Source organism: Bos taurus, chromosome 15 (assembly GCF_002263795.3).
Source record: "Bos taurus isolate L1 Dominette 01449 registration number 42190680 breed Hereford chromosome 15, ARS-UCD2.0, whole genome shotgun sequence".
Lineage (NCBI taxonomy): Eukaryota > Metazoa > Chordata > Mammalia > Artiodactyla > Bovidae > Bos > Bos taurus.
Genome location: NC_037342.1, coordinates 54,486,871 through 54,512,422, shown reverse-complemented (window position 1 = coordinate 54,512,422; position 25,552 = coordinate 54,486,871). Strand labels below are relative to the sequence as shown.

The following is a 25,552-nucleotide window of genomic DNA, read 5'->3' as shown; positions in this document are numbered from 1 at the left end:
GGTGGAAAGGCTGTTGCAGAGAGAGGGAATAGCAGGGTGTGTCCCTGGAGATTTCCGGAACGTGAGGGTCTAAACTAGAAAAAGAATATCATAAACTGCTGTTTTCTATCCAAGACAGGGAGGGAGACAGCCAACTAAAAAATCTTCTCTCTCTCCAATGGAGGTAACATAACCATCCTGTCCCACCTAAGGGACATCTGGGCAAGAACTCTCCACTGGGCTCTGGAGGGAAGGCAGAGTGATAATAACAATAGTCATCACCGTACCAATGACGTCCGCTTCCCTTTATCATTCCCTACTAGGTCCCAAGGCTTTGTATACGCCTTCACCTGTGGGGTAGACATCAACCCCATTTTCCAGACAACTGAAAGCATGCTTCAGAGAGGAAGCGAAAGTCAAGGTCACGCAGGACCCAGGCGGGGTCTGCTTGCTTCAGCGTCCGCACTGTTTCCTCTGCCAGCACCCTTCCCTTCCTGCCTCTCGACCCCTGAGAAGGCTGGACAGCATTCAAGTGTGGTCTGTGGGCTCTCTGGGATTCAGCTGTTGGCCTGCTTGGTGAAATTTTTATTAGCCTTTGATTTTCGGACCTCTGGTTTTATGGGTTACTAGAAAATGGGCCAGGCTTCTTTAAGAAACTCCCCCTCTACCTCCGTGGCCACCTGGTGGCTTTTCTCCTCCCTCCCTCTGCAGCTCCTGAAAGTATTCACAAATATGGATCATGGCTAGAAAAGTGGACACATGAATGTGGGCAGGAGGCTGGAGCAATAGCTATGTGCCTCGGAGCCTGTGAGCAGTCTGAAGTCCTGGAGCTCGACTTGGCCAGACCCCCATCCACTGCCCCTCACCCCTCGGGCCTGTACCCAGAGAAGCAGCAGCCTGGGGCTCTCCTCCTGGTCTGCGACTCTGGGCACACCAGTCTCTCTGGGCCTTAGTTTCCTGGCCCAGGTGCAAGATTCTTCTCTCCCTTGGGCTTCAGTGTCTCCATCTGGGAAATAAAGCGGGCTGCACGCTCCCCAAATCTGTGAAACGGGTGACCTTTCCTATCTTCCTGCCTCCTGCCCCTCTCCTGGGCTGTCCTGAGAAGCAGGTGCGCTAATGGTGGGTAAACAGGAAGGCAGTGTTCCGACACAGGGAGGGCTGTTCAGTCCTGGAAGAGCAGAGCAGCCTGTACACAAATAACCCCACTACCAGGGAGAGTGTGATAAGGGCCCTAGAAACCTCTTTGCTGCCACAGCCACCTGCTCCTCACACCTCCTTGCTCCCTGATGGCTGTTCTCACACCCAGGAAAGTGGGTCAGAATGTAGGGCAGGTGTACCTGAGGGCGAACGCCCCCCTGCAGGTCCCCACCCTGCCCAGCTGACCATGACTGCCATCAGGGGCAGGGATGGGGAAAGGGGTGGGGTTATGGCATCTCTGCATCCAAGAGACAGCCCCAGCCATTCTCTTCCCCACTAAGTGTCTATGGCTCTTATTGGTTTCTGGATATGGTCTGAGTTCCTTAGTCTGGCATTTGAGACCCTGCACACCTTGCCCAGAGCCCGGGGATAGGAGATGCTCTGTGACTAGCAGGGTGGTGAGTGGACCCTTCTCAGGCCCGTACTCCTCCCTGGTACTCTTCCTAGGCACTAGGGACATACTTCAGATTGCCCACTATCTCCCAAACACTGAGTGGATTCAGTTGCCCTCCCCAGGCCTCCACGAGCAGTGCCGTCACCTCTTCCATACCTGTGTGTGTTCTTGAAGATCCCCCTCATTGATATACTGCCTTCCTTGAAGCCTTTCCTGGTCCCCCAGACAGAACCACACAATCCCACCTATAGCGTAGTATTGTGAGTGGTGAAAAGTGTCATCTCTGGAGTGAGACTGCCTGGGTTTCAGTATCTAGCTGTGCCCCTTACTAGCTCTGTGACCTTGGGTAAATGACTTAGACTCTCTGTGTCTCAATTTCCTCATCTGAGAAATTGGAACTATAATCATACCTTCTTAAATGTTGTCGGAAAAACAAGTGAGTTCATGTTTAAGACACACTTAGAGCAGTGACTGGCACCTGGTTTCTCTCCTGGAAGAGATTTCTGTTGTTGATGGAGATTAATACCTGAAGTTTTCCCCACATTCACTGTATTCGTAGCATGAATTTTCGGATGCTCACAAAGGCTTGAATTGTTGCCAGTGCTCTCTCAATTCACTGGCAGTGAATCCGCATTCGTGGATAATCTCCTTCGGATGAGTTTTCTGATGTTGTGTAAGACATGTTTGGCTAAGTGATTTCCCATAGGTGGCCCATTCATAGGGTTTCTCTCCCGTATGAGTTTTCTGGTACTGGCTTTGAGACTTGAAGTTATTTAGGGTTTCTGCATCTCAGGTTTCTCCTTTGAAAAATGGGAATGTTAAGATGGAATAATATCTTAATATGCTGAAGTTCTTAGCAAAGCACCTGGCTTACAGTGAAAGCTTAATGCATGGTGGCCGTTGTGGTTGATGGGTTTGTCTCACTTGGCTATACCACAGTTTTTTGTCAGCAGTGACCATGAATTATTCATCTTAGTGCCTGCAGAGCCTGGCAGTGGTAGGAGTGTGTGAATGTTTACTGGATAAGTGAATGATAAATGGAAGAGTCATTGGTCAGAGCTGAGCAGAGGCCCATTTGGATGTATCAGTTATCTTCCTGGCTCACCCTGATGCTGGCTGAGACCCTGCCCTTATGAAGTATTTTCTAAACCCAGTGCCTATTGATCCTGACAGCCAAAGAGAAGCATCGATAGGAGAAATCTATGGAGTCCTCTCACCCAGGGCAAAGGATCCTTACCACCACCTTTTGAAACTTCATTCATCCTCATTCTTGACTAATTCTCTCTTAGGGCATTCATTCAAGAACATTCCACCTGTATTTATTTACTGAGCACCTCCTTGGCCCAGGCATCATGCTGTGTCCCCAGGGATCCAGTGTCATAAATAAGGCCTCCACTCTCATATAAGTTTTGTAAGGGAAGCGCAGGGCGAGTAAACAGATTTTACAGTGTGTAAATGCTGTGATGGGGACGCACCGGGTGTGGGAGTCAGGGTACATCTAATCCTGACTTAGGGGAAGTCAGAGAAGGAGAACACTGAGGAGAAGGCATGGTGCACAGTTGTAACAGCCGACACAGCGGGTCTGGGGAAGGGTCCGAGGAATCACAGAGACATGGACTCGGGATTGTAAAGTTGCAATATCAGAGATTCTAACATCCATTCAGAATGGATGGATGGATAGGATCCGTATTTTCTCTACTTCACTTACAATATTTTTTCATTAAGACATGAGGCGTATCTTGTTAGGGAAGCCTTGTATCTTTATGAAGTAATTGGTGCTCATTGTACAACATGGAAAAATAAGGGATATAAAGGAGTGAGTGGGTGGACAGATGGAGTATTCTTTAACCCCTGTTAACATTTGGGCACATTTCCTTTCCTTATATTCATTTATTGAGTTTGTTTTTAAAACTGAGATATAGCTTACATACCATAGTATTTGCAGTTTTAGGGGTTTTTAGTATTTTCACAAGGTTGTATAACCATCACCACTAATTCCAGAGTTTTCAGCACCCCAAAAAGAAATTCCTACCCATTGGCAATCACTTCCCATCCCACCTCCCACCAGCCTCTGGCAACCACCAAACTGCTTTCTGTCTCTGTGTAGTTGCCCATTCTGGACATTTCAAATAAATGGGATCAGATAATGTATGGCTTTTTGTGTCTGGCTTCTTTCACTTAAAATATAATGTTGATCCTTTCAAGGTTCATCCATGTTGTAGCATGAATCAGTGCTTCATCCCTTTTTATGGTTGAATAATATTCCATTGAATATATATGCCACAGATAAAAAACATATTCATCAGTTGGTGGCATATGATGGTTATGCATAATGCCACTATGAACATTTTTGTGTGTGTGGACATCATTTTCGTTCTCTTGGGTCTCTACCTAGGGATGGAATTGCTGGGTCATAGGTTAGCTCAGTGTTGTTGAGAGGAACTGCCAGACTGTTTGCCACAGTGACTGCACCACCAGCAATGTGTGAGGGCTCCTGTTTCTCCACATCCTTGATAACACAGGTTTATTGTCCTTTTTTTTTTATTATAGGTCTCCTACTGGGTGTGAAATATCTCACTGTGGCTTTTTTGTTTGTTTGTTTGGCCACGCTTCATAGCTTGTGGGATCTGAGTTCCCTGACCAGGGATCGAACTGGGGTCCTTGACAGTGGAAACACAGAATCCTAACCACTGGACCACCAGGGAATCCCCTTGTTGTGGCTTCAATTTGCATTTCCCCAGTGACTAATCATCTTTTTATGTGCTTACTGGCCACTTGTATACCTTCTTTGAAGAAATGACTATTCAAATTCATTGCTTGATTTTGATCAAGTTATTTGCCTGTTTGTTGTTGAATCATAATACGATCTTTATATATCCTGGATACTAGACTCTTACTAGATACATGATTGGAAAATATTTGCTCCATTCTGTGGATTGTTTTTTTACTTTCTTGACAGTGAGCTTTGAAACTCCAAAATTTTTAATTTTGATAAAGTTCAATTTATCTACTTTTTTTAGTTGCCTGTGCTTTTGATGTCATGTCTAGGAAACCATTGCCTTATCCAAGGTCATGTAGATTTATACATATGTTTTCTTCTAAGAGTTTTATAGTTTTTCCCTTTTCTCTCTTTCTTTCTTTTGCTGGGCCTTGCATCATGTGAGATCTTAGTTCCCCAAGCAGGGACGGAACTGGTGTGAGGTTGAGGGGTTTATTTTTTTGCATATGGATATCCAGTTGTCCAAGAATCATTTATTGAAAAGACTATTTTATCTCCTTGTCTTCTCTTTGTTCCCTTGTTAAAAATCAATTGGCTGTAAATATATGGGCTTAATTCTGGACTCTCAATTTTGTTCCATTGATTTCTATGTCTGTCTTTATGCCAAGATCACACAGTCTTGGTTACTGTATCTTTGCAGTAAATTTTGAATTTGGAAGTCTGAGTCTTCCAACTTTGTTTTTTTTTTTTCCCAAGATTGTCTTGGGACTTCCCTGGTGGTTCAGTAGTTAGGATTCTGCTCTTCCACTGCAGGGGACACGGGTTGGATCCTTGGTCAGGGAACTAAGATCCACAATACCTCAAGGTATCGCCAAAACAAAACAGATGAAAAAAGAGGGCAAAGTGAGACAGAGACACTCAAGCAAATAATTACAATAAAAATTATATTTAAAAAAAGATTTGTCTTCACTTTTATATTTCCATATACATTTTAGGATCAGCCTGTCAATTAATGCAAAAAAATCCAGCTGGAATTTTTATAGGTGTTGCATTGAATTCATAGATAAGTTTGAGGAGTGTTGCCATCTTAACAACCTCCAGTCTTCTTTCTTTTGGATATTTATTGAGTATAAATTTGAGCTCATGCCAAACATACTGTTTTGATTCCTGATTTCTGCTTACTATTCTATCATAAGCATTTCCCTGTGTTACGAAAGATGCAAGCATAATTTAAGTGCTATGCAATATTCCATTGTTTGGCTGTACTGTACAAAATGACAAACTCTTGAATGTTGGGTAATCTATCCAGGAAGGTGCTTTGTTCTGGGTCCCTTATGATGCAGGCTTCTCCCTACAGGCACAAATGAATATTTGGGAGGGCTGGTAGCTCACAGAAAAGCAGCAGAATCAGAAAATAGCATCTAACAGGCTGCACAGACACTGATACAGCATGTTTGTTTTAGGCATGCTCTCTGCAACAGTGGGTTTTAAACATTAAAAAATTTTCACCACGATATTCATTTTACATTGTAACTCAGTTCACCTGAAATAGAAATTTTACTAAATGATACTTAAATTTTTAAAAAATTAGTCAGGAGAAGCTGGTCTGCTGTAGTTACAAATAACCCCCAAATCTTAGTGGCTCAAGAGGTTTCTCTCATGCTACCTGTCTGTCATTTAGCAGGAGAGTCCTGGAATTTAGTCTCTGAAGGCTTCCCATCCAGATCATTGCTGGTTTCAATGACAGAGGAAAGAGGACATGATAGGCAGAAGAACCGCCCCCCCACCCCCCACCGGCCCCCACCAACAATGTTTACACCATAATCCTTGGAAACTTTGAATATGTCATATTATGTGGCAAAAGGGGAATTACAGGTGCAGATGGAACTGAGTTTCCTAAAATCAGTGGATCTTAAAGTAGAGAGCTGCATGTATTCATGCAGTGGGTCTCTAAATGTGGAAGAGGGAGGCAGAAGAGGAGGTCAGAGTGATACAATGTGATAAGAACCTAACCTGGTGTTGCTGGCTTTGAAGATGGAGGTAGAGGCCTTGAGACATGGAATGTGGGTGGAAAGGGCAAGAAAACACATTTATTCCTAGAGCTTCTGGAAAGGAATGCAGCCCTGCCAACACCTTGATTTTAACCTGTGCGTGCATGCTCAGTTGCTCAGTCATGGAGGAATACTGGAGGGGGTTTCCATTTCCTCCTCCAGGGGATCTTCCCCACCCAGGAATCAAATCACCATCTCCTGCATTTCCTGCATTGGCAGGCAGATTTTTTTTTTTTAACCCCTGAGCTACCTGGGAAGCCCCATGATTTTAACCTAGTGAACTTCTGAACTTAAAACTGTAAGATACTAAGTTTATGCTGTTGTAAGCCACTAAATTTGTGATCATTTATTGTAGCTTCCATAGAAAATGAATATAAACAGCGTGGGGTCATCATGCACCAGCCCTTAAATACTTCTGCCTGGAAGTGACATATGGCATTTCTGTTCCTATTTCGTTGGCCAGAGCAAGCTGTATGGGCATATCTAACTTCACAAGACTGGAGAAATTTGGTCCACACATATGCCCAGCCTTAGAGGGGATAGAATATTGGTAAATAGAATAATATCTACTACTTGCCACCTGCCATTCAACAACAACAGCAGCAAAAGTGCTAGTGGCAATTCTATAAGTTGATTTCATTGTCAACTAATGGATTGTGACCCCTGCTTTGAAACACATTGCTCTGACCATGCCTGATGAGCCACATGACACACCCTTCACCTAGCTGATTGGCCCAGGCATGGGACACGTGACCAAAACTGACCAATCAAATTCCTCTCCTGGGAATTTGGAATTGGGCCATTCAGCCAGTTAACAGTGGGAAGCAGAGCAGAGGCAAAGTAGAAACAGGGTCAGAGTGAGAGCCACATGGAAGCCAAAATAATGGAGGGGCAGAAAAGCCCTGAGTAAGCAGAGAGAGTTGGTCCACAGAGACAATGGAGCAGCCGCAAGGAGAGCAGCGCAGGCAGGAGAACATGCGTCTCCAGGGGGAAAGGTGGAGAGAGAGAGCCGCCGCCTGAGAGGTTGATGGCTTCCCTGTTCCTGGCTCCAGCCCCCGTGCGTCCTGCCTGCATATCCTTCCCGTGAGATTTTTGCTTACTTCTTTACTGTCTCCTTTTCTTGAGCTCTGCTTGGTGGGTTTCTATTCCTTGTCTCCAGGGAGTCTTACTCAGCTAGAACGCCGCTGGCATTCTTGTATGAGACCCAGCTTTGGCTCTGAGGATCAGGCTTGCGGAGCACAGATGGGACTTGGGGATGAACCAAACCCAGGCATCCCACAGTCTGCAAGTTTGCCTTTGACTTGAGTCTTGCATGTTTGTGTTTGCTCTTCAAAGTGGACAGACAGAAGCCATCTGTGAGGTGCTGCACAGGTGGGGGTCCTGGTGAACTGGAAGCACCCCTACACAGGCCTTTTTTTCTGACAGTGTTGAGGGTCAGGAAGCCAGTGGAGTTGTTTCAGGGACGGTTTGGCTGTGGGACAGAGTGGAAAGGACACAGGCTTTGGAGACAAGCAGCCATCATTCACCTCTTTGAGCCTCAGTTTTTTCATCTCTGAAATGGGATTGTGGAAGGATCCACAGCAGTGTTCTGGGGAAAATACTCAGAGACATGACCATGACAAGGGTGTACAAGCCTAGAGGGCACGGGCAGCTGCTGCTTTTGTTGTCTGAGGAAACCATCAGCATCCAGCTCCCAGAGGATGTGGCCTGGGACTGAGTTAGCAGTAGGACGTCCCCCAGTGCTGGGCGGGCCGGGCTTCCTGCCCCAGGTCACCTTCACTCTCCTCCTCGCCCCTTACTCACTCTTTCATTAATTCCCCCTCCTCCTGTCAATTCCCTTCTTTTCTGTTATTCTTGATGCTGATAAAAACATCTGCTTTAGGAAAGCAGCAGGGTTGAACATAAAATTACCTATCTCCTTGTATACTGTCAGAAGGCAGACAGGCAGAACTGGGTCTGAATCCTGACTTATTAGCCCTTGCTTGCTGTGTGCTTCTGGGAGAATTCCTACATCTCTCTGAACCTTAAGTTTATTATCCATAAAATAAGAATTATAATGCTCATTTCACAGTGCTGTAATGAGAAGTATTAATTGGGCACTCAACTAATACTAGTTCCTTCTTCTTTTAAATGTTAATTCTTACTTTCTTCTTACCCGCCTTCCTTCCCTCTTTCCCTATCACTCCTCCTAGCTGCCCCCTGCCCCCCAGTCTCTTGTGACCAGGGTGCCCCTAGTCCCTCTCAGGGCTCACTGGGATGGCTTCTCCTGACTCAGTTCTTTGTGGCCTCAGGCGTTTGTGGCCTCTCCTTTCCCTCTGACCCGGGGCTCCCAAGGGATGGACTGAGGCTTCTAGAAGCAGCGGGGATTTGGTGGCATGTCACTTCCCTGGTCTCCTCTGCAGGTCCAGCCTTAATTTGGGAGCTGTTGGTTCAAATCGTGTCATCTGTATTTTTTTTTCTCACTTTAGTAATTATTATGCCTCAGCTGACTGTGGCATCTTCACACTCCAAACAATGATAAATATTTATGAGGAGGAGAAAACCCAGAACTCCTAGGGGAGGTGGGGGAGGGATATGCTAGGCTTCTATTTGCAAGCCAAGCTCAGACCCATCAGTGGTCCCTTGGGCCCCGGAAGTAAGGGGTGGGAGTGATGGGGGGGTGGGGGCGTGCTATGGAGGCAGCACAGAGCCACAACCTCACTCTATTTCTGGGAGGACTTGCTGTCGCTGTTGCACTGTGGGCCTCACCCCGCCTTGGCCTGGAGGCCTGCTAGACCTCCTGCCCCTCTTAGTGGCTGCTCTGCGGCTCTGTGTCTGCTCTGTCTCTCTGTGACTATCTCTCCTTCTCTTGTTGGTTTGTTTTATGATCTCTCATTCCGTCTTTTACTGTCACACCTCCAGGGCCAGCATCCCTTTCCTCTCCCTCCTTCTCTCCCTGCCCTCCTCTAATACCCTCTGTCTCTGGGTCTCTGTCTCTACCTTTATTGTCTCCCTGCTCAACATTCCTCAGAGCCGTTCTGGGGCTGGATGATGGGGGACAGGTGAAGGACCCCCAGGCCAGGCTCAGGGAGAGACCAGGAGGAGCTGCAGGGGACCACCTCTGCCTGACTCCGAGTCCTGTGCTCTGCTGTGCCATCCCAGGCACATCCGCTCCCTTCCTGGCCTCATGCTTCAGTTGATTCCTTCCCTAATTCATTCATTCATATTCTCAACTAATATTTACTGGCTGCTGGCTTCCTGCCATTCATGAACACAGGTGTATCGAATACCTACCAGGTGTGCCATTCTAGGGGCTTGGGATGCAACAGAGGACAAGAGACAAAGATCCCTGCCCCCATGGAGCTAATAGACAGGGGTATATGTAACCTCAGAGTCAGCTGAGCAGTGGGTTAGGGAGCGCTGAGTGCTGGGGAGAAGGGCAAGTACAGTGAGAGCACTGGGACTGCTGGACAGGCGCAGGGTGAAGCTTCATCACATAAGGTGCGGGGCTGGGCCAGCGGGTGCAGGCGGATCTATGGGGGGAGAGCGTCCCAGGGAAAAGGGACTGACTGCTGAGGCAAGGAGTGCCTTGGTGTTGGAGGAAAGGCAAGCAGGCTTGTGGCTGGAGGGGACTGGAGGGGAGTGGGAGAGGTGGTGCTGAGAGGTAAAGGAGGTGGGCAGACACGCAAGGCTGTGCCTCTACGTGAGCTGGGGTGGTCTGACCTGCCTTGGAAGACTCCTTCCACCTGCTGGGTGAGGAATAGACCAGGGGGGCTGTCGAGGGCGCCCAGGGGAGCTATGAAGACAAGCACTGTGTCTCAGAGTGGTGGAGATGGGGAAACCCGATGGTGCTGGGCACTGTTCCGGCTCTCAGCGCTTGTATGGAGCCTGCAAGTCACTCCAGGCCCCGTGTTCTGGTCCTGCCGAGAAATGCCCTGCAGGCACCTTCCCCCAGGGCGAAATATGCTAACCTGACCTTCCAACTCTTTCTCTCCCCAGGGTGTTCAAGAAGGCGAGCCCCAATGGAAAGGTGAGTCTGTGGCAGCCCCACCCCCGCTCCTCTCTGTCCCCAAACTCTCCTCCTCTCTTGGGCATCTTTACTGCCGTGAAAGACTGGCACATCCTGTCTGAGGGGGAGACACAGCCCTGTCCTCCCTCGACTACAGTGACAGGGAGCCTCTCAGCAAACTGTCTCAGGGGGGCAGTATAACTCCCCTGGACTTTAGGGCGCCCTTGCCCTGGTATGGGGAGACACAGCCTATCCCAGAGAGGCTGCCTTGCCTTGTGAGTGCAATAATTAGAGCCAGTGCCAAGGGCCTCAGGGGAGCCAAGTCCTCTGGCGTGAGCGGCCCCTGGAGCCTATACTGAGCCCTGTTATCTGGGGCAGCTCCCACCTCACTCTCTTTCTTAACACAGCCCCAGGCCAGATCCTACTTTCCTCGCAGGTCAGCAAATGGGTATGGCTGACATCATTCCATGTCAGGTCTAGGCTGAGCCTGTGGGGGCTGGAGTAGGGTGTACTGAGATAAAAATAAGGCACAGCTAGTGCCCCTCACAGCCAGATGGGGAAGGCAGACAGAAAAACTGATCAATATAAAGTGCAAGTGTGTTATAGAGGAGTGCATGGGGGCTGCAGATGCAGCCTGGGTGGTCAGGGATGGTTTCCCTGAGTAGAGATGCACTCCCGGGCAAGGTAGGGAGGAAAAAGAGCATTCGAGGCATGAACATAAATCACAGGGCATCTGGGTGCCAAGCGGGGAGCAGAGGGAGCAGGAGCTGAGGTGGGGGTGTGGCAGAGCTGGATCCTGGAGTCTTGGAGTTGGGCTTAGAAGCTTGGACTCCTGGCCTGGGCTGGCAGATGACATCATTGTGTGTGCCCACATCCCCCTTCTACACCCACAGCAGACATCACTAATCACTGGCCACACTTTCCTGTTGAGGTGATATTCCATCTTGGGTTCTTTTCAACCCAGGGCCCCAGGCAGCCCCTACCAATCAATCAGAGTTGACATTTGGAATGAAATTTGTTTGTCATCTTGCTTCTGGACGCTGAGGAACCATCAGAGTGTTTTCAGACCAGACTTCCATGGTTAGATTTGCATTTTAGGATGACCAGTCTGGCTAAGGTGGGGAGAAAGGTCCCAGGTGTGGGAGGCTCCAGGCAGTAGATAATCAAGGAGCTGGTGCATAATCCTGTCAAGTGTGGCTGTGAAGACAGAGAAATCTGATGGAGGGTCAATCATCAGCATTTAGGGATTGTAGAGGAGTAGAGAACATCTGGAATGACACTCTGGATTCTAGCTCTGGGGTTCTCCCCTGAAGGTTGGCAACCAGCAGGGCACAGGCTCACAGCCTTGGAGAACAAGTCCTTATTTGAGTGGATCCCTGCAGACTGCACACAGGCGGGGTGCTATGAAGGGCTCAGAGTTCAGTGTTCAGAGCCCCCTCACCTCTCGGTGCCACTGGCCCTGCTCGGGGTCCCCCCTCCTCTCAGAGATGCGCCCAGCCCTCCCACTCAGCAAGCACTTTTGCTGCTGCCACTCCACCGTCAGTGGTGCTTGGTGTGAAGGTCCCTGCAGGCCTCAGTGTCCTCATCTGCAAAATGGGAACAAGAACTTCTTTGCAGGGTTTGGGATAAACAGGTGCTTTAAAATTTATACAAGGCCTTGTTATTCCTAGTATTAGGACTGGAGATCAGGTCCATGCCCAGTTAGGATTTCGATGATGAGGGTTAGGGTTGGGTCCAGGGAGTTTTGGCAGCTTCCAGGGTCTCCTCCGGGGCGGGGGCCCACAGCTGCTAACGCCTTCTGTGCCTCTCTTCCCCAGCTCACCGTCTATCTGGGAAAGCGGGACTTTGTGGACCACATCGACCTCGTGGAGCCCGTGGGTGAGTCCCTGGAGGCCGGGGCGGGGGAGGCAGGGCTGGCCTGACCCCTCCCAGAGAAGGGCAGGTTGAAGTGGCCCAGGAATAGCCTGCAGGTCTCCAGAGGGGCCTGGTGCCAAGAATAGGATGTGTGTGGCTTTTGGCTCTAGTCAGCAAAGGCTAACCAAGCAGCTGCTTTCCTCTTCAGCTGAGGGGCCTGTGAGAGGACGCTGTGGGAAGGACAGAGGTAAGAAGTGGGGCAAGAATCCTGATGATAAGGACAATGAGGATGTTGATGACAGCAGCTGCCACTTAGCATGAGGCTTAACTGTGTACCCAACACTGGGGGAACTACTATTATTACCATCCCAAGCACGGAGAGGTTAAGTGACTTCCTCCAGGTCACAGAGCTAGTAGATTGCGGAGCCTGGATTCAAACCTGGGCAGTCCGGCTCCACAGATGCTTTGTTCTGCTCCCTTCTGGTGGCAAAGGGTGGGGAGGTGGAAAGAAAGCCTGCTGCTGCTGCTAAGTTGCTTCAGTCCATGTCTGACTCTGTGCGACCCCATAGACGGCATCTCACCAGGCTCCCCCATCCCTGGGATTCTCCAGGCAAGAACACTGGAGTGGGTTGCCATTTCCTTCTCCAACACATGAAAATGAAAAGTGAAACTGAACTCGCTCAGTCGTGTCCGACTCTTAGCGACCCCATGGACTTCAGCCTACCGGGCTCCTCCATCCATGGGATTTTCCAGGCAAGAGTACTGGAGTGGGGTGCCATTACCTTCTCTGAAAGAAAGCCTAGGGGCTTGTGAAATGGAGGCTGTCTTCACTGACATGGGGTTCTTACCAGGAGGCTGGGCTGTGGCTGCAGGCACCTTCCAAGGACTTTTTCCACTTCAGGGCTTCTCTCAGCCTCAGCACTCTTGAGGTTTTGGATTGGATCGTTTGCTGGCAGGGCCATCCCACGTGTTGAAGGATGCTTGGCAGCATTCCTGGCCTCTACCCATTAGACACTGGGAGTCCCCCCATCCCAGTATGGCAATCAGAAATGTTTTTAGACATTGCCAGATATCCTTTTGGGGGGCAAAATCACCTCCAGTTAGGATTCTAAGAACTGTAGCTCTCTTTAAAGAACCTCAATCTCGTTGTCTCTTCCTACAATTTGTTTGAGGGAGGGAGGCCCGGGATTAACCCTAATTTACAGATGTGGACAGTGAGACCCAGAGAGGTTAAATGATTGAAGAGGGACATGAACAAACCCAGGTGAGACCAAAGAAGGTGACAGGTTGGGAGGTTGGACCCTGGAAACTGCAGGAGGCTAAGTCCAGATGAAGAAAGTGGGATGTGTTGCTTGGGGGAAACATTCACAGAGAAAGTGGCCTGGGAGCTGTCCTGGGGCCAAGAGGGCAGGACAGAGGTGTGGTTCCAGAGCCCAGGTGGGAGCAGATGGAGCAGAGAGCCAGGTGTCAGCTCGCTGGGAGGAAGGTCTTTGTGGCCTTGGGGCGGGAGGCCTGGCAGATCCCTGGGGTCGCTATGCAGGCTGTGGGCTGCAGAGTCCGGCTCTACGCAGCCCTTCCCTTCCTGGCCTGGAGCCAGATAGCCCTACTTTTCCTCCCAGCCTGTCGGGTGTTCTCTGAAGCTCACCAGCGTCTCTGCCATTTCCATCTCCCCTATGAACTTGGAGGCAGGGAGCAAACATCCCCGTGTTCACCTGTGGCCTGCTCACCTGTGGCCAAGGCAGAGTTTCCTATGGGCTGTCTGAGGCCAGGGCTGTTCACACCTATTAGCCTTTAAGAATAGCAACGGGGTCACGGGGGCTGGGCATCATGGGATCTGGGGAGAAGGGCAGGAGGGATCTGGCTCCCCTTGCACATATAGGCACCCTGAGAACCATTCAGCCAGTGTTCACAGAGCACCTACTTCATGCTAGGCCCTGTGCTAGACCCTGTAGATCCCAGCAAGTCCTGGGGCATCATACCAAGTTGATCAAATGACCCGAAGTGAGAAAAACTTCTTCCCTTACATCATTGAGCAGAGAGAGCATCCTTTGTCTTCAACTGGACTCTGTATTCCCAAGGCCAGGCCTTGGGACATTCTCCATGGTCACATGTGCCAGGCACCGGGTAATACTTTAAATGTGTTAATTCATTTAGTCCTCACAGGAGCCCTATTAGGTGGGTACTACAGGTCTGCAAATCCCAAATCCAGAAGCCCTGAGAGCACCAAATTGTTCATGAGTTTGACACAGAAATCATTTAGTGGCAGCCTGGCCTGAACTGATGGGAGGTGACTGATGCCTTAGTTAACCTCTTGGTGAAAATAGTTTCCCTGTAGAGGTTTTAATGGGCTCGACAAGGGATGCTGCCCCAGAGCTGGCAGAAGGCATTAGAGAAGATATGGAAGAGGGACCACATGGCCTTTCTATAATTCAAAACTTCTGAATTCCACAGTATACCTGATATTGGGGTTTTGAACCCATCTTATTATTCTAACAGATGAAGAAAGAGAAGTTAAATAACCTGCCTATAGTCGTGAGCTGGGTTTGGCAGGCCAGCCTGGGTCAATGGGTGGAGGGGGCATGGTGGTAACATTCACTGGCTGCTGGCCTTCCCATTTCTCTCATGATGCTTTTGTTTTGTTTATAACAATTTTATTTATTTTTGGCTGTGCTGGGTCTTCGTTGCTATTTGGCCTTTTCTTTAGCTGCAGGGAGCTTGGGCCACTCTCCAGTTGCGATGCTCGGACTTCTCATTGTGGTGGTTTTCTTGTTGCAGAGCACGGGCTCTGGGGCGCTTGGGCTTTAGTATGTCCAGTGTGAGGGCTCAGTAGTTGTGGCTCCCAGTCTCTAGAGCATAGGCTCAGTAGCTGTGGCACACAGGCTTAGTAGCTCTGTAGCATTTGGGATCTTCCCGGATTAGGGATCTAACCTGTGCTCCTGCATTGGCAGGCGGATTCTTCGCCACTGTGCCCCCAGGGAAGCCCTCATGATGCTTGTGATCGGACAAATGGTTGGGTTTGAATTTAACATGGTGTTTGGGGCTCAGACTTCCCTGGTGGCTCAGATGGCAAAGCATCTGCCTATAGTGCGAGAGACCTGGGTTCAGTCCCTGGTTCGAGAAGATACTCTGGAGAAGGAAATGGCAACGCACTCCAGTATTCTTGCCTGGAGAATCCAATGGATGGAGGAGCCTGGAGGGCTACAGTTCATGGGGTCACAAAGAGTCAGACATGACTGAGCGACTTGACTTCACTTTTTGGGGCTCAGAAGTTTGAGGTCGTGTCTGCTCATTCCCTGTCCTTCCTCCAGATGGAGTGGTTCTTGTGGATCCGGAGTATCTCAAGGAGAGGAGAGGTGAGCTGTGGCCCCTGCCCCCAGCCTGACCTCCAGGCTGGGGCCTTTCTGACTCTCTGGCAGAACACTGGAAATAAGAGAGGCAACAAGCCCATCCCTGCCCCTCCCCACTGGTTCTTCCTGTGACGGCTCCAATCAGCATCAGAGCAGGTGCTCCAGCCCCCTGGGGCAGCCCCGCCTGTACCCACTTTGGGAGACCCTTTTCATGTCTGAGCCCTTTACATCAACCCATCGTGACTGTTGCAAGGCTGGAGGATGCAAACGGAGCAGGAGTTAGGGTCTTACTGTACAGAAGAGAAGACTTATTCCTGACGCAGTCAAGGGATTGTCTAAGGCCAGCAGGAAGACGGGACGTGGGGGTTGGGTGGAACAAGACACTGGGCTTTCCAGATACCACCTAGCACTGGTTTCCCCACCCTCTAATCTTCCCAATCTGCTTCTTCCCGGCCCCCATCGACCCTGTCGGGCCCTCTGCACATGCCCTGGACTGCAGTGCGGGTGGACCATCCAGCGGTCAGCCCTCGCCTCCTCCCCGGGCCAGGCACCTGACACCCTTGTCCCAAGGGCAGCACCGCCCTCCCTGCAGGAGCTCTGGGACAGACGTGTGCCTCCTAGAGACTGGCAGGGGAGCCGGTTCCTGGGCTGCAGCTGGCACTCTGGGTGGGGGGCATGTTTGCTACCCTTCCTGGCCCCTCCTCAGCACCCCCTTGCTCCCACAGTCTATGTGACGCTGACCTGCGCCTTCCGCTACGGCCGGGAGGACCTGGATGTCCTGGGCCTGACCTTTCGCAAGGACCTGTTTGTGGCCAACGTGCAGTCTTTCCCGCCGGCCCCTGAGGACAAGAAGCCCCTGACGCGGCTGCAGGAGCGCCTCATCAAGAAGCTGGGCGAGCATGCCTACCCTTTCACCTTTGAGGTCAGGGACTGCCAGCCCCCGGGGCCCCATTCCAGAAGCATCACTTCTAGCAAGCCCTCTGGGCAGGCACACAGGGGCAGCTGGGGCAGCAGCTCCAGGCCACGCAATTTCCCCAGCGTACACTGGGGCCAGGGCACTGGCACTTACGCTGCCTGGTAAGTGTCTCTTCTCTGGCCACTGCCAGAGGTGTCACCCTTACCCCTGCACTACTACCCGGACCCTCCCAAGTCCAGGTCATCGTGGGAGAAGGAGGGGTCGAGGGGGTGCTGCAGAGAAAGAAGGGAGTCCTTACTGGCCCCCGGGTCACTCCAAGGCTGTCTCCTCCTTCATACTGGCTGCCCACTAACCCTGCTTCAACCCAACTCCCAAACAAGAATGGCAAGTACTGGATTTCCCTGCTCAGCTGCCTTTCCACTCCAGGATTCTGGATTTTCAGTTTCTCAGACTCTGATTCTGTGATTCAGTGAAATCCCCTGACTGTGAGAGTCAGAGAAGGAGAGAGGATAAGGAGCCATCCTCTCTGTTATAGACGTATTATGGCTGCTGTAACTAACCATTGCAAACCTAGTAATAATTAAACCTGCCAATTAGAATACAAATGTGTTATTTTACAGTTCTGAAGGTCGGAAGTCAAGAACAGCTCTCATGGGCTAAAATCAAGTGTCAGCAGGGCTGCATTCTCTCTGGAGCTCTGGGAGAGAAACTGCTTCCTTGCCTTTTCCTGCTGCTAGAAACTGCTCACATTCTTTGGCCCCTGGCCCAGCCCTTTTCCATCTTCAAAGCCAGCAATGGCCGGTCCAATCTTTCTCGAATCCCATCACTGTGATGCTGACTTTTCTGCTCCCTGCTTTCACTGTTAAAGACGCTGTGATTATGGTGGGTCGACCTGGCTAATCCAGGGTGATCTCCCCGTCTCAGGATGCTTCACCGAATTACACTGTAAGACCCTTTTGCCCTTGTAGGTAACATTATCACAGGTTTTGGAGATTAGAATGTGAACATCTTCAGGGGCCATTATTCTACCTACCGCAGTGCACATCATAGAAAGACCTTTTCAGCTCTTGTTCTGTGGGGGCTGTGATGCCCTGAAATCCTTGGCTTTATTGCAGGGGCCTCTAGTGTAACATGAAGCATAGCTTAGCATGTTCTGATGACGTAAACATGGTCTGTCCTGTGAATTGCCTAGTCTGATGGAAGGGACATGGTCAGTCCTTAGGGGCACTGGTCTGATGAATGTGTGTGGGGATGGGAGACCTGGAGAGGTCAGTGGTGAATATGACAGGTCTCTCTGTCCTCTTAACAGATCCCTCCGAACCTCCCATGCTCTGTGACTTTGCAGCCGGGACCTGAAGATACAGGGAAGGTGGGTCACCCCTCAGGGAGCATCCCTCTGGGTTCAGGACACTGTGTCCTCAGGTCCCCAGCTCTCTGTCTGGAGGGTGCTGGAATTCTCCCTGTAGAAGCCTCCTTGTGTGTAAGCTAGGCTGATCCCACCTCAGATAAGCAGTCTTTTCAGACAGGGCGGCACATATGGCATCACCCTCACCCCCTACACTCAGTTATGTGCCCAGAGCCTCTCCCAAGTCACTCTCGCTGGCCTTGGTGTTGGCTGAAGAATGTTCTCTGGCAAACTGTCCGGCCTCACAAACCCTGTGTGGAGGTGGAGTCATCACTGTCTCACAGATGGGGAAACTGAGGCTTGGACGTAGGTGACCCCACAAGTGTTCCAGGCCTCAGAGCTTGGAGCCTGTTTCCTCATCTGTGAAATGGATGTGATGGGATGTACCTCATCATTTGGTCCAGAGGGTAGGGCGAGATGTTGAAGGGGTGCCCAGTGCAGGGTCTGTGTGGTTGGGGTGGGGGTGGGGGTGTGGGTGGTCCTAAATAGGACTGCTGAAAGGCTTGTTGTTATTTCTGGGCAACTGCCTTGTTGGGGACCGTGCCCCCCAGACAGCCAGGACTCTGGAGCGGAGCTGGTCACGGAGCAGCTCTGTGGGAGGGTCAGATGAGGGAGGCAGCTCCGCACAGGCTGAGTGCAGGGCTCCCAGTCAGACGAGGGGGTCAGGCCTGGGGAACTGATATTCGCATCCAGCGGCCTCGTTAAATGAGAGGGTGGGTAGGCCGTGCTCAACGGACCTGGCCCTCTCCATTGAGGTCAGTGACCCTTCCCTGCAGGCCTGCGGTGTGGACTACGAAGTGAAAGCCTTCTGTGCGGAGAACCTGGAGGAGAAGATCCACAAGCGGTGAGGAGGGCGCAGCTTCTACCCGTCTGGGTGCGGGCTGCCTGCTGGCAGAGGGAGGGAGACAGGACAGGCACGGTTCAGTCGGAGGAAGACAGAAGTAACAATGCCTGGAAGTGGGAGAGGAGGGGCCTTGCATTCCAGCCTTGGAAACTCCAAGGGCACTGGGGAAGGCTGGCAGGTGGGGAGGGCTTCCTGGGGGAGGTGGCTCTATTACCCTGACTCAGGCCTCAGCACTTTTTCCTTTGCATCACTGTACCCACTTCCCTTATCGCCCTGCCTCTAATCTCTTCCTCTCCAGACTGCATGTCCTTTAATTTTGTTTTGGAAAAAAATCTGAAATTCAGATTGTTTTAAACAGTGAGCAAGATGTTTCCCGGCCAGCTTGGACCCCCATTTCCCAGTTCTCCTGGGAGGTCATCAGCAGGAGGTTGTGGGGGTGGGGTAGGGGGTGTCAGTAGAGGCTTCTGAACAGGGAAGGGAAGTGGAGAAAGTGAACCCACCCAAGGCAGACAGAGGAGGTCTGCCATGTCTCAGAGAGGGGAAGCATTTTCCTGGAGAGAGACAGCCCTGGGCAGACAGACAGCCCAGGCCAGCAGCCAGAAATAGCTGGCCCTGATTTATGGGGTGAGCTGCCCAACCCTGCTCTCATACCTGCCCCTCCTGGGGTCGGGCTTTGCTTTGCCTCCTGGCAAGGCTGGCCAGGGTCCCCAACTCTGCGTCCTGCTGCAGGCTTCCAGAGGACGCAGCATCCTCTTAGGGAGTGGGCTGAGTTTGCCACCTGGTGGTCATATGATGCATTGCATATCTCCAACTCCAGTTGGGCAACTTACAGCATGTAGGGAGATGAGACCTTTGTCCCTTGCTTCTCTGTTCCCCGTTTCTTCTTAAGATTTGCGACCAGGAGAAAGGAAGGGCGGTGTAGGTTTTGGTAAGTAGCCTACCTAGAGCAAGGAAGGGGAGGCAACGTTGAGAGCCAGCACTCTCAACCTATTACCAATTTGACATTTTAAGTCCACACCAGAATTTACTAATAATGATAGAGCAACTCACACTTACCAGCTTATTAGGTACCAGACACAGTTCAAAGTGATGGACATGTACAAACTAATTTAATCCTCACAACAACCCTAAGAAGTCGGTCCTGCTATCATCGCCATTTTACAGATGAGGAGACTGAGGCATAGAGGTTAATTTACTCAAAGTCATATAATTCATATGGGGAGAATTAGGGCTTATAAAAAAATGATTTCTTTTTTATGTAGATCATCTCTAAAGACTTTATTGAATTGTTACAATATTGCCTGTGTTTTATGTTTTGGTTTTTTGGCCGTGAGACATGTAGGATCTTAGCTCCCCGGCTAGGCATCAAACCTACACCTCCTGCATTGGAAGGCAAAGTCTTAACTACTGGACTACCAGGGAAGTCCAAGAGCAAGGACTTCAACCTTGGTTATCCAGCTGTAGGAAATGGAGGTGGCTTATTTGAGAAGTGGGAATGCTGGGACTCCACCTGACTGCGTCCCCATCCCCTCACCAAACCTTGCTGGCCCTGTTTCCTCCCTGCGCCCATCATGTTCATTGAGCCCCACCTTGTCTCTGAGTGTCCATCCTCTTGCTGAGTCTTTATTCTCTGTACTGGCCTCTCTCCCGCTAACGGAATCTGCACCCCCGTCACTGAATTCCATCGCCTCTCCACACCTTCGTATCTTCCTGGGGCCCTTGTCCCCTGTGTATATTTTTATTTAATAGCTATTTAGTAGGTATTTGGGAGAAGGCAATGGCACCCCACTCCAGTACTGTTGCCCGGAAAATCCCATGGATGGAGGAGCCTGGTAGGCTGCAGTCCATGGGGTCGCTAAGAGTCAGACACAACTGAGAGACTTCACTTTCACTTTCCACTTTCATGCATTGGAGAAGGAAATGGCAACCCCACTCCAGTGTTCTTGCCTGGAGAATCCCAGGGACGGCGGAGCCTGGTGGGCTGCAGTCCATGGGGTCGCACAGAGTCGGACACGACTGAAGCGACTTAGCAGCAGTAGCAGTAGGTATTTGTTATATCGCAGCCAGCACTGTCTTAGATACTGAGAATACAGCAGTGAACAATTTAGACAAAAACTTCTGTCCTTAAAGCAGGAGTCCCCACCCTTTTTGGAGCCAGGAACTGGTTTCTGGCCGAACAGGTTTCTGAACAGGAAGACAGTTTTTCCGTGGACCAAGGTCGGTGAGTGGGTGGGGGATGGTTTGAGGATGATTCAAGTGCGTTGCATTTATTGTGCACTATTTTCCCATTACTATTACATAAGCTCCTCCTTTGATCATCAGGCATTAGATACCGGAGGCTGGGAACCCCTGCCTTAAAGGGCTCATACCATTAGCGACATAAGGGATGCAGAAAGTGGAACATGGTCTCTTTCTCAGCATCCTGGTGGTGGTGGTGTAGTTGCTAAGTCATGTCCGAGTCTTTGTGACCCCATAGACTGTAGCCTGCCAGGCTCCTCTGTCCATGGAATTTTCCAAGCAAGAATACTGGAATCTTCCAGGCAAGAATACATGGAATCTTCCAGGCAAGATCCTTCTCCAGGGGATCTTCCTGACCCAGGAATCAAACCCAGGTCTCCTGCATTGCAGGTGGATTCTGTACCAACTGAGCCACCAGGGAAGCCTCCTGCTGGCTACCAAAACATGGATCCACATACAGTACTGTCGTGGGGTGGCTTGGCCTCTGACTGGTGGGAGTTCAGACCAGGAAAAGAGCAGAGTGGGTGGATCTAGGAAGTTTCCTGGAAGAACAGGTGTTTGGCTGAGCCTTGCAGAAGGAAGCAAATGAAGGCAGAAGCTGGAAGAGAGTGTTATAGGTTGGGACCTAGGGTACGCAAAGCTTCAGAAATAGGACTAGAGGGACCATCAAGCATGACAGTGAGGACCTAGAGGAGGCTGGGGACTCCCAGGATGGAGGAGGTTGGAGTGGGACCAGATGGTAACAGGGCCCTATGCCAACCTTTGCAGTTTGGACTGGAGTCCAAGGAGATGGGAACCATGGCAGTCTCTTGAGCAAGAGAAGGATGTGAGGGTCACAAGGGAAGGGGATAGAGGCAAGGGACTCTGGTCATCATTTGCTCTGCCCATGTCCCCTAGGAATTCTGTGCGCCTGGTCATCCGGAAGGTTCAGTATGCCCCAGAGAGGCCTGGCCCCCAGCCCACGGCCGAGACCACCAGGCAGTTCCTCATGTCAGACAAGCCCTTGCATCTGGAGGCCTCCCTGGACAAGGAGGTAGGAGGTTGGGGCTTGGCATGGGTGGGGCTGCCCTCCCAGGGCTGGAGCCTTAGATCCCAGCTCTCTCACAGCCTCTGGGGAGAAGCTCCCACCCGAGGACCACAGGGCTCAGGGAAGCTGAGACCTCCTTGGGAGATTTGGAGAAGCCTCTGGGGACTGAAGGGGTGACGGGATGGGCATGAGCCTGAAGGATGCGGTTGACTTCAGAAGTCAGTGTGCCTTCTGAAGAATCCTGGGTCCTGACCGTCCCCCTGCATCCCCATCCCCCTTTGAAATGTGAGCACCCCCTCTCCCTCTCAGGGGCACAGTGAAGGCAAGTGCTTAGGCCAAGATATAAATCGAGGCTCTTCAGTGAGGTTTCAGAGCCAGTTCCCTCACAGAGTGGGTCAGCCCCTCCCCACCTCTCTCCTGCTTCTTCCAGATCCTCCCAGGTCTAAATTCCAGGCAGCCTGAGCTGGCAGGGACTTGATGTATCACTTACTCCAGCCCCTCCAATGGACAGCGGGGGAAACCAAGGCTTAGATAACCTGTCCAAGGCCTTACTGCTCTCATCTTTATTATTGTTAGTATTACTGTTATCATTACTTTTGGTGACCAACCCAGGACTGGAGCCCAGGATTGTACTGTGCTTAGTCACTCAGTCATGTCCAACTCTTTGCGACCCCCTGGACTGTAGCCCACCAGGCTCCTCTGTCCATGGGGATCCTCCAGGCAAGAATACTGGAGTGGGTTTCCATGCCCTCTTTCAGGGGATCTTCCCAACCCAGGTCTCCTGCATTGCAGATGGATTCTTTACCATCTGAGCCACCAGGGAAGCCCAGAGCCTAGGATTATTACCTTCTAATTCAATTATCTTTCAAGGTCCACAGAGGAACTTAAGTCTAACATGCCTGGTGGCTTAGCATCAGTGGGAAGTGACTGATGAGCTTGGGGCCAATGTCAGAGTGGCCAAGACCTGGGGAACCCCAGGAGATGTGTGTGGGGCCTCATTTCCCTCCCCTTCATCTAAAGCTTTGGAATCTTACCCTCCTCCCTGGCTACTTCTTCCACCTCCCAGATCTACTACCACGGAGAACCCATCAGTGTCAACGTCCATGTCACCAACAACACCAACAAGACGGTGAAGAAGATCAAGATCTCGGGTACCCAGGCAGAGGGCCAGTCCAGGGGATGGGCAAGGGGACTCCTCCCAGGGGTTGGGGGCAGCCGAAGGCTCTCCCTTTGTTAACAGCCCTGTAAATAACTACTAGCCTGAAGGGAAGACTAAGGCCTGCTCTAAGCCGAAGGATAAGGCTTTTGAGGCTGGTAACAGGCTGCTTACTGGCCAGGTAATGAGTTTACTGTTGAAGCCCTTCTTCTAAGTTCCCTTGACAGAGCTGTCCTTGAGGGGGAGATTTTTGGTAATGGAAGGAAATGGGCCTGTTCAGGCTGCCCTTTGGGTGGAGGATGGGGTCCATCTCCTGCAGAAACTCCTGGTGGCCTCTGGCTGTTACCTGGGGCTGAACATCCCAACTCAGAGAGCCTGGGAGCCCTGGACTCACCCACCTCGTTTCCCTCTTTCTCTGCAGTGCGCCAGTATGCAGACATCTGTCTGTTCAACACAGCCCAGTACAAGTGCCCTGTGGCCATGGAAGAGGCTGAGTAAGTGAGCACAAGCCCAGCCTTGGATGGGTGGAATCAGCTGGGGAAAGGAGAAGCCCTGGGTCCAGTTATAGGCCCAGTAGCTCTGCTCCACCTGGCAGAGGGTCTGGCCTCAGACTTGCTGCTCAGCATAGATGGCCCTGAATAGCTTTTTGAAAAACCACCCAGCCGCTTGGTTTAGCTACAAGGAAATACATGCTCCAGTCAGGGAAAAGACCCACCAAAACTAGAATGACAAAATAAGAGCTAGTGAATCTGCGAGGAGCGGGGCTATGGAAGCCTAGACTGCCTGGAGCCTTCTGCATTGGGGTTGCCGCTGCCCCCAGTGTGCAGAGAAGGAAGTGGGGGCAGAGAGATGTGACTGCTCAACCTCACAGGGCTGGCCACTGGCAGAGCTGGGGCTCCAAGGCTTGCTGCACCGCAGCTCTCTTATTGTTGAAAAGGGGTTAGGGGGTGGAGCAAAAGTAGGTAAAAACTGAACAATCCAAACACCTTACACACGATGGATAGAGATGAGATACAGCAAGTAAGGTCTTCATTGTAGAACTTAGGAGGTGAGTGATCATTGCACAATTCTTTCAGTTTTCCTATATGTTTGAAATTTTTTCACAGTAATACGTTAGGGGAAAAACAGGCCACACTCTCTCCACTAAAAAACATTATCCTAGTCATACAGCACAGGGCAAACAGTACAATGAATTTTTTAAAACTTGAAGCTGCCTAGAAACCACGAATTAAGTTGTTGGGTCACCCCAGAGTCACTGCTGTTTGCATGTGGAGCATAGACGTCCCTTTTGGGTGGCAGTGGTCTCCCTGCAGAGCTGGGCCTAAAGGTGGGCCCTTCACAGGAGAGGGAGGCTAGAGCAGGGCTCTGTGTCCTGGGTGGGCTGGGGGTGAGGCTGGGGTTGGCTCTGGGGGCATCTCCACACTAGTCTCCCTTCTTTCCAGTGACACAGTGGCACCCAGCTCTACGTTCTGCAAGGTCTACACGCTGACCCCCTTCCTGGCCAACAATCGAGAGAAGCGGGGCCTCGCCCTGGACGGGAAGCTCAAACACGAGGACACGAACCTGGCCTCCAGCACCCTGTGAGGACCCACCCTCCCTGGTCCCAGGCTCCCCACTGTGTGTTAGTCGCTCAGTCGTGTCTGACTCTTTGTGACCCCATGGACTGCAGCCTGCCAGGCTCCTCTGTCTGTGGGATTCTCCAGGCAAGAACACTGGAATGGGTTGTCGTGCCCTCCTCCAGGGGATCTTCCCCACCCAGGGATCGAAGCTGGGTCTTCTGCATTGGAGGCAGATTCTTTACCATCCTCCCCCAGATGGATCCACACCCACCTTGGTCCCAGCAGGGCCAGCACAGGCTCAGGCTACCCTCTCCCCGACCATTGTCAAGGGCCCGTCCTCATGAGCTTGAACTGCCAGGGAAGCTGTCACCTGATCCCACCCCTCTCCAGGGGTGCCCAGAGAACACGATGGACCACTCCACCAGGCTCCCTTAGTCAGTGCCTTGCCCAGGGGAGGGTGACATGGAGAGGCTTTGTGCAGGAGGCAGCAGCTCCTGACCTGGTTGTGTCTTCAGCTGGATAGAGTGCATCCCTGAGGCAGAGCAAGGCTGGAAAGAAGGATGGAAAGAAGGAAGGAAGGGTGGGAGGGGCTTCTGGAAGGGTCCTGGGAGGAGAGGATGAATGAGGACGGGGTCTGGGAGTCCAGAGAGATGAGGGTGGTGAGCTGGGCTCAACCACATGTGGAGGTGTCTTGGAAGGAAGGGATCCCAGGTATCTTACCCCAAGGTCACCACTGCCTCTCTGAGGCTACCCTGCTCTAATGGAAACCGGGGGGTATGAGGACCCCTCTTGCCCTACCTGCTGAGGTCTGGCCCTTCCTGGGGCCTGACCCACCTCTGCAGCACCTCCCTTCCCCTGCCCACTGCCCCCTCCTCTCT

At 51.2% G+C, this 25,552-nt stretch overlaps 1 protein-coding gene across 8 annotated transcripts in view; it reads left to right on the top strand.

Moving 5' to 3' along the window:
- Positions 1-25,552, top strand: part of ARRB1 (arrestin beta 1) — a 78,235-nt gene that overhangs the window by 40,400 nt on the left and 12,283 nt on the right. For 6 of the 8 annotated variants that reach the window (XM_024974991.2, XM_059874556.1, XM_005216233.3 and 3 more), the window contains exons 2-11: positions 10,319-10,349; positions 12,146-12,206; positions 15,491-15,535; positions 16,255-16,451; positions 17,755-17,814; positions 18,627-18,694; positions 21,830-21,965; positions 23,026-23,110; positions 23,537-23,609; positions 24,558-24,695. In XM_024974991.2, coding sequence (XP_024830759.1) covers positions 10,319-10,349; positions 12,146-12,206; positions 15,491-15,535; positions 16,255-16,451; positions 17,755-17,814; positions 18,627-18,694; positions 21,830-21,965; positions 23,026-23,110; positions 23,537-23,609; positions 24,558-24,695 — 894 coding nt within the window. Of the gene's footprint in view, positions 1-302; positions 7,424-10,318; positions 10,350-12,145; positions 12,207-15,490; positions 15,536-16,254; positions 16,452-17,754; positions 17,815-18,626; positions 18,695-21,829; positions 21,966-23,025; positions 23,111-23,536; positions 23,610-24,557; positions 24,696-25,552 lie in introns of all 8 variants that reach the window. The other 2 variants (XM_059874557.1, XM_059874555.1) reach the window with 1 other exon arrangement.